This window comes from Nansenia antarctica (genome assembly GCF_963989245.1).
Source record: "Nansenia antarctica genome assembly, chromosome: 5".
In the NCBI taxonomy this organism is placed as follows: Eukaryota; Metazoa; Chordata; class Actinopteri; order Argentiniformes; family Microstomatidae; genus Nansenia; species Nansenia antarctica.
The window spans coordinates 16,875,807-16,888,933 of record NC_137690.1 but is presented as its reverse complement, the minus strand read 5'-3'; the positions used below and the strand labels follow the sequence as shown (position 1 = coordinate 16,888,933).

The 13,127-nt window shown below is 44.9% G+C and overlaps 1 protein-coding gene across 1 annotated transcript; it reads right to left on the bottom strand.

Moving 5' to 3' along the window:
* Positions 1 to 6,309: 6,309 nt before the first annotated feature.
* tent2 (terminal nucleotidyltransferase 2) lies at positions 6,310 to 13,105 on the bottom strand. Its single transcript, XM_080530808.1, has 12 exons — positions 12,933 to 13,105; positions 12,574 to 12,688; positions 12,353 to 12,444; positions 12,113 to 12,176; positions 9,920 to 9,986; positions 9,540 to 9,616; positions 9,134 to 9,262; positions 8,992 to 9,035; positions 8,694 to 8,830; positions 8,140 to 8,231; positions 7,687 to 7,766; positions 6,310 to 7,605 (listed from the first exon to the last, which is right to left on the bottom strand). Exons 1-12 carry the CDS (start codon positions 12,996 to 12,998, stop codon positions 7,531 to 7,533), a joined length of 1,038 nt encoding a protein of 345 aa, XP_080386934.1. The 5' UTR covers positions 12,999 to 13,105; the 3' UTR covers positions 6,310 to 7,530.
* Positions 13,106 to 13,127: the final 22 nt, after the last annotated feature.

Sequence of the window (13,127 nt, the reverse complement as noted above, 5' to 3'; positions counted from 1 at the left end):
GTGATCATCTCATACTCCTCCACAGTCTCCTCATCGTTTGCGTCCCTGGGTAGCTCCGTCTCTGGACTCACAGCCCCCATCTGCAGCTCTGTCTCTGGACTCACAGCCTCTCTGTGCAACTCCATCTTTGGGCTCACAGCCTCCCTGCTCAGTCCAGACAGATCATCTTGAGGAGAGAAGCTCCTAAGAGGGGAGAACACTCCCTCATCTGCTTCCATGTCCCGCTCTTCCTCCTGGTACCCCTCTACTTCCACAAGGGCTGGAGGAGAAGGACAGATCTCTGAGGCCTCTACAGTGGGAGTGATTTCCTCCTTTGGAACTACTTCATGTTCAAGGTCTTCCACTGTTCCAACTTGAGTTTGTGCCTGAATTTCATCTCGTTTCTTACTTTCATCTCTCATGGCCTCTACTGTTCCAGGTTCTTGCCCCTCTGTTATAATCTCAGTTTTAACTGTAGGCTCATGGTCAGTGGTCACCTCCTCAGTGTCAGTGACTACTTCCTGAGGTACAGACAGAACTGGAGTTGGAATATCAGGTTCATCCAGTACTTTTTCAGTGACCACTTCCATTTCCTGAGCTTTTGCTTCAGCTACAACCTCAGTTTCAACAAATGGTGCCCCAATGTCACTAACTAATTCTTCACTTAAATGCTCCTGAGCTACTTCTAATTTGACCTCTGCTCTATCCGTCATCGTTTCCTCTCCTTTCTCAAGCTCCTTTGCTTTAGGGGCCATCTCTATTTCCTCTTTATCAAGAACCACCTCCTCTGATACACTCTGAGCACTCATTTGAGCTGAACCTGCTACCTCTGTTACTTTTGTAACAGCTTCATCTGTTTTTACATCTATCTGTACTTCAGCAACAGTCTCAGTTTCAGCTATAGGTTGAATTTCTGTGATGACCTCAGTTTCCAGAACTGCAGCCTCCATCTTAATATCTTCTGATAATTGATCAATAACTACATCTTGTACTTTATCATGAACTATATCTGATGCTGTTTGAATGACTGCCTCAGCAGTCTGGCGACAGCAGTCTCCCGTGGTGCAGGAGTCAGACTGTGTCTCTGATTCCTGCACCATGACCTCGGTTGTGTCTTTGACAGCTTCCTCTGTCTTATCACGTTCCTGTGATTTATATTCACTTTCTGTTTCAACTGTAGGTTTTCTAACCAGTGATTCAACAATGGGGACTACCTCTTGACTTATCCTTTCAGGTTCCTGAGCTTCAGTTGGTGCCTCTGCTTTAACCACTATTACTTCCTTTATCTTATCAGCTTCCAGAACTGCAGCCTCCATCTTAATATCTTCTGATACTTCCTCCACCATCACTTCCTCTATTTTCTCTCTCACTTCCTGCGTCCGGGCTAGGGTCTCTGTCTTATGGGTTGCGGCATCAGAAACTACCACCTCCCGGCTTACACTCTCAGTTTCCTGTACTTCAGCTGTTACCTTACGTTTACCTTCTATTACCACCTCAGTGACCTCAGATTCCTTGCCTGTGACTGGTAAACCCTGTTCAAAATGAGAGACTTCACTGCCTTTGGATGCATCTACAGCAATGCTCTCAGTCTTTTCAACACGACCTGGTTTCTTAATTTCTTCCTGTGGTTCATCTCTCAGCAGAGCCACTGTCTCTGTCTTTGTCATCTTAATGTCCGCTGCCTCCGCCTCAGGCACAGTGATTAATGTGTCAGTCATACTCTCAGAGGGTTCTGTGTGTTCAATCTTCTCCAACTCCTCTGGGCTTATTTTGATAGAATCAGCGTCCTTCTCAATCCCCTCTGTCGTCTCTTCATGCTCTGTTGGCTGTAGATACCCACTACTTTCTGCAGCACTGACCACCTCCACCTTAGATTCCTCCTTCTCTTCCTCCTCCTCCTTTTCTTCCACCACTCTTATTAGACATCCTGTCATTTCAAACTTACTCTGTGACCACATCCTTAGCCCCTCCCCTGTATCTTCCTCTGAATCGGTGTGGTCCGCCAGAGTGGGAGTCGTGTCCTTTAGGGTAAACTTCTCCAGGTAACCGTCCCCATCATCAGAATCCGACAGCTGTCTCCGGAAGGATCTCTCTGATGTCGTGCTCTCTGCCTCAGAGCACTCATCATCACTCCTCCTCCTTTCCCCCATGGCATCCTCATACAGGTCAGAGTAGAGGAAGGACATGGCAGTGGGCTCCTCCAGAAGGATGGGGTCTATGATCTTGGGGGGTCCCGGGGAGAGGAAGATGGGGGTAAGAATGGTCTCCTCATCGCTGAACAACACTGACCCACTCTCCTTCAGAGACCTCACACTCTCTCTCCTCCCTGGCTTCCCTGCCCTCCCCTCTTCTTCCTTCTCCTCCTCCTCCTCTCTCCCACGTGACGGATCCTCTGGAGCTTTGTGGAGCTCGTTCCCATAGAACACCTCATCCAAGTTCTCACTGGCGATGTCCACATCTGTGATGAACACAAAGGTCTCCTCTGCAGCAGAATGGCTGTCGGTGGCTGTTTCTTGCCCAGGCTTAAGCTCCTCTGCCTGGGTCTTGCCCCAGTCTGGCTCTGGAGCCTTTTCGTCAGGAACCACCTCGTCCAGCAGGGTGAAGTGCTCAAAGTAGTCCATGTCACTGGCGCCATCCTTCCTGGCTCGTGATTTCATTGGTTCAGAGATCTGTGAATTAAGTTATCATTTCATTAATAGTTGAAGGTGAAATGTATTGATTTATCAATTGATTGTCACTAACGGAAACATTACAAACATATGTAAGCATGTGTGATGCTATGCATTATTAGAACATTGACAAATACAATCTGGACAGCAGAAGATATAATTTAAAAAGCAAGCCATATACCATTGCATTGTTTTTTTCTTCTCCATCTTCCTGTGTGCCCTCCTCCATGTCCACCAGCCCGGGGTAGTCCTGGGCGGACTGGGGAATAGCCCATCTGGACTTGGACCTGATCCTGGGCGTCTCCTCCAAGTAGGACAGGTTATCCTGGAGCTCTGTGCTCTCCTCCTCATCCACCGTTTGCAGTTTAGATGGGACTCTGATGTTGAGGATCTCATACCCCTCCGATATTAAACTAAACAGCTGCTGGTCTTTATCTTTCAGTTCGGCTAACTCTGCATCTGATGCTGGATCCTCCACTCTAACGTTCGGTACAGATACCTCCGCCATCTCGGGCCTCTCCACTCCCAGAGCTGACCCTGATCGAGAACTCCCAGGTCTCCTCAGCCTCTCACCCAGCCTGCTCTTCCCTTCTGTCTTCTTCCTTCTCCTGATTATCTTCTCCTCGTCAAAGACGACAGTGATCTTGCCCTGCGCTCCCCCAGAGCCTTCCATGCTGTAGGCCTCAGAGGTGTAGCTGGCTTCAGATGCCCAGGGGGTGGAGCAGCGGCTAGACGCCGTCTCCCAGACGATGCCACTGTCCTCACTCTGGACCGTCACCATGGAAAAGGAGGGGTCCACCATCAGGCACTGGAGCTTGGGCCTCACTGATTGGTCCTGGACCACCTCCCTCAGACTGGGGAAGAAGAGGGACGGGGAGTTAGATGGTGCCTATCTCCCCTATACATATACATACAGTATATACTGATATATGGGTCAATGAAGGCCATAAGAGTGTTTTAGATTAATATACTCATATTTCAAGTTAATATATTGGATGAAGTTTGCTCATTTACTTTTTAGACAACATTGAGAGGGATAGATAGCAGGTCCAAATGATTTCCCAACACGAGAGAACTTCTTAATAGCTTTGACTCAACTTATTAACCTGAGAAGTGTACATCTGTCAGTGTGGGTGTGACGCATCAAGCAGTACGTGTGTGTGTGTGTCAGTGCCAGTATCTGCCAGGATGAGTGATGAGTTTATAACTAATGATCTAATATGCACTGAGGTCTACACCAAGATAAACACACTGGCTGCAGTAGGGTTAAAAACATATGACGTCCCCTTGCGTCACACATGTAATATTAGAAAATAGTTGACTGAGGCTGACATATGTCTCCTATATATGAATGACCATCTGTGTCACCACATCCATAGAACACAACACTCAGTACAGCACCATGAACATTAAAGGGGCAATCTGGGAATGTTTTACTACATATTGTGTGTCTATATATATATATATTGTATATAGCCATTGATTCTTGAGGAGTGTACAGTAACCTTTAAATGCATCATTATCTTGGATCAACTATCTTATCCCATCAGAACCCCAAATATAAGCTTGTTTTACTCCATTGTTTGCAAACACCATATAGCTTCAAAATAATAATACATTTCATCGATTTCTCATGGATGATCAGTCCTTGAATCCACAGCGCTGTCGATGTATTTGAGAGTGGTTACATTTCTCCAGCCCCATCCCTCAGCTGTTTACCAAATAAAGTGACAGGGAGACCACTTTTTGTTGTTATTCTTTAAATCAATTAGTGTTGTATGAGTCATTTATGACCTTCTCATGCCAGTGTACTGCAGCAGAGTGGGAGGACAGTGTGCTCAACACATAAGACTGATAATGCACATCTATCAGACAAGAGCAACAGTACAGCTATGATGGAAATCATTTCTGCACACTATGAGCAGATGTTGCTTCAGAAGACAGAAGAGGCAGCCAGTAGTAAGGAACATATATTTTATAAGAAGTACCATTGTTTGCCTTGCGAGAACGGTAAGGTTTCTCAAAGTCAAATTTTCTCTACCAATTTGTCTATTCATTTGTATATAGTACTTGCAACAAGACCACATCAGTGTCTCATTTGACCCATAAACCCTTGTTCTAGCCACAACCCAGTCAAAGACTGACCCAATGCTAAGCTTCAAGCTATAAAGTACAGTGCTGGGTATTAAAGTAATACAGCCAGGTGTGTCACTGGATTAGACAGTACTGTGTAATGGAGAGTTACTAAAGCACCTGTTGCGGAGTTCCTCAACTTCGTCTTCATCATCTTGAGCAATATCCTGGGGCGAGTCACACTGACACTCCTGTAGCTCTGCCATCTCTGAGTCCAAACTTTCACATTCCTCCATATTCCTAGTTTCAGCGGGTTTCTTAAGTAGTTACTGGTGTTTTTCTGTAGTTTCCAGCGTCTTTCTGGTGTTCTCTGGCCCTCTTAGCTCGGAGGAGATTGTCTGCCTGTTTGTGTCATACCAAGCTGGGCATTGTACGCCTGACTCAGCGAGCGACAGGAATAGACTAAGAGAGAGAGAGTGCGAGAGAGAGAGATAGAGAGAGATCGAGGGAGAGAGAGAGGGGAAGGGGGGGAGAGAGAAAGGGGGAGGGAATCCCAGAGAAAGAGGGATGAGCTGTGTGAGACACAGGGTCTCACGGCCCCATGAAGTAAGACTACTGACAAACAGCAATAGCACCCTAAAAAGCAGTTAAACATCACTTACCAACCATTAACACCAGTCCTAACAACCCTTCCTACGACCCTTTTTAGTGAGTAAATATAACACATGGAGAGTGATTAGGAGTGAGTGCTCAATAGTTTGCTTGATCCCACAGGTAAGGAGCTTGAGAATGTGTTCTGGTGCCCATGGCAGCATTGTTGTTTTTTGGTGGGTCACAGTGTGACAAGAACATTTAGTGGGTCACAGTGCTAATCTTTGGGAAACACTGCCTAGTGTCAGTGGCAATATGGGACAATGTGACTTTAAGATAGGAATCCCCCTGGCTGGGATAAATATAGGCCTTGTCCTAACACCATACCCCGCACTGGCTCACGACAACACTATACAGGGCACACACACACACACACACACACACACACACACACACACACACACACACACACACCATACCCCGCACTGGCTCACGGCAACACTATACAGAGATATACACACACACACACACACACACACACACACACACCATACCCCGCACTGGCTCACGGCAACACTATACAGGGATAGGGATACACACACACACACACACACACACACTCACCATACCCCGCACTGGCTCACGGCAACGCTATACAGAGATATACACAGTACACACACACACCGCTCCTCAACATTATGCAAGTCATAAAACTAGCCATAATAAGGTGTCAAAAACATACAGAGAAAAACCAACAAAGCAGAAGTTGCCAGAGGGGTCTGAGAATGAACGCGCACACACACACACACACACACACACACACACACACACACACACACACACACACACACACACACACACACACACACACACACACACAATGTTAAAAGGGCTGAGGAGGAGGATATAAAAGTCTGATAATGGCTTGAAATGAATAGAGGACACAATCATACATCTTCAGAAATTTAATCTTTTAAATAAACATTTAAAAGTGTATATGGTACAAAATGTACAAAATTGACAAGGACAAACAAAATATTAACAGTAAAAGTAGTCACACTCAAGTCTATGAAAGAGATGTTTTTTTTTTTTTTACGCTATTCTGTTTAGCAATGTAGCTAGTAAGTATAACACAAATAACTGACTGGTCAATGTTTGAAGTTGATCTACCTGGACTGGACCTCGTAGGTCTCTAGCAAGATAGAACTGTAAGGGCAGAAACAGACCTGGAACCAATCAAGGGAAATTAAAGGGTTTCAAGTCGCTTTCAGTCTATTTTCAAGAGTCTGTTCCTTGCCATTGAAGCTGATGTTGAAAACTCTAATAGTCGCAAATAAATCATTATTATCAAATGATCACCAAATTAATTTAGCAGTTACTGACAGAAATGCATTTCAATGCAGAAACTACTAGCCCTCACCAGTCTCAATAGCAAATAAGATCATAGATATAGAATGTTCAACAAACCATCCTCCATTTTGGCAATAATCATAACTGCATTGGTAATAGGAAGAATGTAACTCTTACAAGTTAAATCTCTGCGTTTCTACTGTTCTGATAGTAATGTCGCAGAACCGTACAGGTGCTGCAAAAACTAACTTCACAAGGCAAACAGGAGGTCAGAGGGCACTACCTTGACTTGACCCTTCCAAAAGCCTTCCAGAGACCTTGAAACAGAGAAGTGGTCCCCAATTCTCACAATGCATACAGCAGTACAAGTACAGTTTGATCTGACCATGGATATCCACCAGATATCCATCCCAACTTCACAGGTATTTGGGGACTTGGGGAGTTGATGCCGATTCCATCTGGTCCAAGTGTAGACCCGAGTGGTTCTCCTGTAGGACTGGACTGTACAACAGGAGACAGATCTGTCTGGAGCAGCTCCATCTCTGGGTGTAAAAGTCTTAACACTCATCTTAGCAGCATGACGTGAATTCCTCAGCTCTATGGCAACAATCTCACTTCCCGACAATCCTCTGAGGCCATCTTTTGGTTTTTTCCTCTCAGTTTCCGTAACATTGGCCAACGTTGCATGAAAACCGAAAAAGGCTGAGCGTAAATGTCTCTACTTATTTTCTTGAGTATGACCTGTGTGACTGACACCCAGACACAGACAGTTCCTGAAGAGAGAGTGACACATTGAGGCCTGGCTATCTCCTCTGGGTGAGTTAGTCTGAGGTAGCGGGCTCCTGTCTCCTACAGGTGGAAGAGTCGTCTATCTCTTCTGTATGGTAGCCCTGACAGGGACGATGACGTTCAGGTCCTTCCTCTGACTCAGCGCCTGCCATGTCTAGAGAAAGCAAAAACACATATGAGCAACCGTTACACGGAGAGCAAACAGTCCTCCTGGCACAGTACAGGTAAGACGTACCTCAGTGAACTGAGCTTTGATGACATCAAACTTCATCCCCTCATGGACCGCCCTGGCCGTGTTAGTGCAGTCGAATGGTTCTGGAACCAGAGATGACAGACCCAGGCGTCATTACCTTATCATACAGTTACTACAGTTGTTATTGTTATTACCCCCACCTATAATTAATAATTAATTTTGCCATTTAGCAGACGCCTTTATCCAAAGCGACTTACAATTACGAATTACAGGGACATTCCCCCTGGAGTAACTGAGGGCTAAGTGCCTTACCCAAGGGCACACTAGTAGTGGTGTGGCTTCAGGCGGGATTTGAACTCACAACCTTCCGATCACAAGTCCAACTCACTATCCACTAGACCACCACTACCCCTACCAGGCTGTCATATAGTAGAGGATAAGGTGTTATATGCACAGGATACATAAGAGCTGGTGGAGAGCTCTGATCCTCATTACCTTCCACACAGATGAACTTGTTCTTCCACTCCTGAGAGTTATTCTTGGGCAACGCTTTAGCCTCTCGCACGGAGATCACATGCTTTTCCCACCTAATGCACAGGAAAGACTGGGTGTGAATAATACACAGAACCAGTGTGTGTGTGTGTGTGTGTGTGTGTGTGTGTGTGTGTGTGTGTGTGTGTGTGTGTGTGTGGGGGTATTCAAGTCCTGTTTGTATGTGTGTACTGCTTTGTGTCAGCTGCTGCGGGTTACTTTTGCACCATAATGCTTGACTGTGAATCCAACTAACAACTATTAGAAATGGATTGGTGTCAGTAAAGTCTAATTGGCTTATCCATTGGGCCATGGTAGTGTTTTCATGGTAAAACTGCCATGGGCAAAGGTCAGATCCCACCTGCTGCTGTCCCTCACCCAGCAACATGAAACTAGAGATGAAGAAAGGGGGGTGGGGGGGGAAGAGCAGCTGCAGGAGCCCCCACAGATCTCATATGTGGAGTACCTGATGAGGTATTAGTGTTGGTATTAGCATAAGTTTAGTATCTGACACTTACTTGAATACAGTGGCGTAGTACTTAAGGAAGCCCAGTAGCAAATCCCCAAGAGAAGCCTGGTTAGAGGAGTTGTAGGGGGGGATGTGTCTGGGACCCTCTGGCACCTGGTGGATGTCCATGGAGGGGCTGAAACACTCCTGACACAACAACACATGGGGAAATGATTCACACTCAATGACTCACACTTGAGTACTGGAAGAAACCAATGCATGTGATGTGACGCAAGTTCATTTAGCCTTCTTTAGTGGTAGACTCATCACAATCTGTCCTAAATAGGGGGAATACTAGGGTGGCCTACCGGATATTCCCTCTGTAGAGAGGGTAGGACTGGTTCTGGCAGAGCTGTATATACAGGGATGCAGACATAACAGATTAGATCAGATAGTTCCCAAGGCCTAAAAACATACATGAGGGAATACAAATAGTGTGTGTGTACTCACTCTGTAGGTAGTTCAGCACCATCAGTACCAGTGTGTAGCTGCTGAGCGTTCCTTTGCTTGCGTCGTTGATCTGGTAATGTTGCGCCCACTTCTTGATGACCAGAATGAGGGGCCGCACCCGCTGCTCAGCTGGAGGGAGGAGGAACCAGGAAGTTGAGTCACTACAGCAGACACCGATGTGTTACATTTACATTTTGGGCATTTAGCAGACGCCTTTGTCCAAAGAGACTTACAACAAACACAGTTGACTAAGTAAGTGAGTCGTCTATCCACCAGTCATAGCAGGACAAAGTAATCTATGCTCAGGCCAGGGGCCATTGGCAGTCATTGTGCTATGTGTATCACCAATTGTAGAGTAACAAAGGACTTGTTCGGTTGGACCACTGCAGTGAGAGGATGCTCTTACTGTAGGCGTAACTCCTCAGAAGGAACGTGTTCCTAATCCCCACTGTGTTGTTGACATTCAGATCAAATTCCACCCCACTGTCAGAGAGAGAGAGAGAGAGAGAGAGAGAGAGAGAAGAGAGAGAGAGAGAGAGAGAGAGAGAGAGAGAGAGAGAGAGAGAGAGAGAGAGAGAGAGAGAAGAGAGAGAGAGAGAGAGAGAGAGAGAGAGAGAGAGAGAGAGAGAGAGAGAGAGAGAGAGAGAGAGAGAGAGAGAGTGAGAGAGAGAGAGGGAGCATTGAACACAGCTCAACTTCAAACCACTTTAAAGATAGGGAAACATCTGAGAAACTTTGATAGGGGGTGAACTGTCTTCCAGTGTTAGTAAGACTTTTCTGACCTACCTTATTTTATCTCTGAATTTGAGGATCGGGACTTTGGCTCTGATCAACTGAGGTCTGTCTAGGTAAGCTGAGGACCAGATCACAAACACCAATTAACTCAATAATCCACCACACACACTGAACCTAAAAGTCCCAAGACAGTTGCATTCCACAGAGAATGTCTGGTGCCAACACAGAAGATAGTTTGCAGAACTCTGCATATCTATCTGGCTCTGCTTCTCTACTAGGACACTAGCTCCCTCTAGAGTCCTTTGGGGGTGATACAACTGCTTAGCCACAATTATTTATTATGTATCAAAGGATCTAACAGTACATTAAAAAAAAGTTATGTCAATTTTAAAGGGCTTTATTGGCATGGGAAACATATGTTTACATTGCCAAAGCAAGTATGAAGATAAAAAAAGAAAAGAAAGAAAAAACAATTCTGTAATGTACAACTAGAATAAAGAAATTATTAAACAGAGCTGTATGTATATATGATTAAACATTGATTAAACTGTATATGTGTATATATATATATATATATATGATATATATATATACGCTGATGGATGGATGGTATATATATATATATATATATATATATATATATATATATATATATATATATATATATATATTAGTGTTGCACGATATACCGGTACCAACGATATACCGCGGTGCCAAAATGTCACGGTGCCTACTATACCATAAGCTTTATACAACGGTACTACCGTGGAATACTATACTACCGTGTTGAACACGGTACCAGCGGGGCAATGTGTTACCTCTATTACCAAATTCACTGGTTCTGCTAATGAGGACAAGACTGGCTCGCGACACCGTTGTGACAGATCCCAGTTTGTTTGCTCGCGCACATCTCCGCAGTCACAATATTACCTTATATATTGACGTTATCTGGATGTCTGTCTGGGCGCGAGCCAGTCTTCTCAGTATCGTCATGGCAGAAGCGTTCCCTACCCATAGCGTCGCACCATCAACGCCAAAATTACTAAAGAAAACTAACTCAAAAAGTTTTATCTGGAACTATTTTGGTTTTAAACCAGATCGCGAAGGTAAAGCAATAGAATAGATGATGGCCGTCCGTTCTGCAGGAGATGCAATCATGCCATACAGGCAAAAGGAGGCAACACGTCAAACTTAATAAAGCACCTACAATGTCGTCATCCAGACCTTGCACTGGAATACAAGCAAGCTAATGAGGTTAGTATGACTTTATTTGTTATAATTATCTGTGTCCTTGCAATTAGCTAATATTACAAAAATGAATGAATAAACTTCTTAGCTAAAGTGTGCGGCAGCACTGCTGCTGTTGCTGGCTAACCAGCCGGTGCTAGCCAGCCTGGCTAGCTAATGAAGTAATAACCACAATTCTGCCCTGCTTAGTGACAATCTTTGGAATATGACCACTGAGTTTTCTTAAGTTGAGTTAAGTCTCGAGCTACAGTTTGGAAGTAGCCCTCTATATTTTTGATATGCCAGTGTTTGCTTTTACTTTTCAAGTTCGTGAAAAAGACAGACAGACAGACAGACAGACACACACACACACACACACACAGACACAGACACAGACACACACACACACACACACACACACACACACACACACACACACACACACACACACCTACTTTGCTCTACTCTTGCAAAAGGCCAGTTGGTCTGTTTGATGTTTCAAACTACTTATTAATAAACATGTTATTCACAAAAATATCGGTTTCAGTACTTTTACTTACCTGTAGAGTTACAGTGTAATGCATTAAATGCATGTTATTCCTGCACCACTCATTACGTTATTGTAACTTGTATAAATACATTGCATGTTCATAAAAATAAAAAGTGTTACAAAAGTGCCGCGGTATCGCGATACTACTCAGTATCGTGATACTTGGGCTGGTATAGTATCGCAGGGTAAAATATTGGTATCGTGACAACACTAATATATATACACAACACAGGTAAATAAAGATAACTTAAAATAAAAATAGAAAAGTGTGGACATTGCAGTTTAAAAAATATAAATACAAATAAGTGAGAACTGTTTTCTTATCATTTGGTTTAGTCCAATGGAGTTTCTGTCTGGTGGCTCTGCTTGTGTGAACAGAGTCCCACAACTAGCTGGTTGAGGGGGGCATCTCCCTAGAGTCTCTCTGTAGGTAAGGGCTTTGTCTGGAAAAGCAGTGTAGTACTCACTCAGTCTATAGAACAGCTGCTGGACGAGACTGAGTACATACACAGCATCGTTCCTCTGGTCCACCTGTGTGAGAAAGAACACAAGAGGGTAGTATAGCTGATTCATAAGCATGTATCTCAAAAGTATAAAATGAATCTATTTTATATGCAGAGGTTTTGTATCATTTTAGATATTATGAAAGCATATTATGCTTTCAATACGGAGACAACCTGAAGGAGCGGAAAAAGAGAGGCACTCACTGGTGCTGTTTGGATGACCAGACAGAGGTCAGCATCACTGTTCCTGCTGCCGAAACCATTCAGGGAAGATCCAGCCAAGTACAGACGTGCCACTAGGACAGACAGGGAGACAGGGGGGGTGAACACACAACAGCGTACAGACAGAGTAATGTTGATGTGTATAATGTTGTAAGGAGTGTAGTGTGTGTATGTGGTAGGGGTGTGTGTTTGTGTATTCATACATGGGAACATTCTCTGTATCTCTCTCTGTAGCTGAGCCCTGCACACCTCCTTCCTCTCCAGATCAGATGACTGCTGCTGGCACCCCTCAAACAGCTCCACTATCTGACCACTCAACTGAGGGACACAGACATAACAAATTAACACAGACACAGACACACACACACAGACACAGACACAGACACAGACACAGACACAGACACAGACACAGACACAGACACACACACACACACACACACACACACACACACACACACACACACACTTCAGTGTGGCTAAGAATGATGCCTGTCTCAACAGACCTTCAGTAAAACAGTGTGGTAGGATGCAAGTCAACAGAGGTAAATGAGAACAGTCTAACCTTGTCCTTGGCATAGGCCTGCAGTGGGCTGCTGGAGTTTGGGCTCTCTCCCCAAAGAGGGGTCATTCGAGGGGTTGGCTGGGGGCTGGCAGGGGAGCGGCAGGGGTAGACTGGCTCTCCCTGGGGGCCCCTCTGCCATCACCGGGAACATGAGGTGGCGTCCGGACTGCAGGAGGACTGCCGTAGTTGGGGACA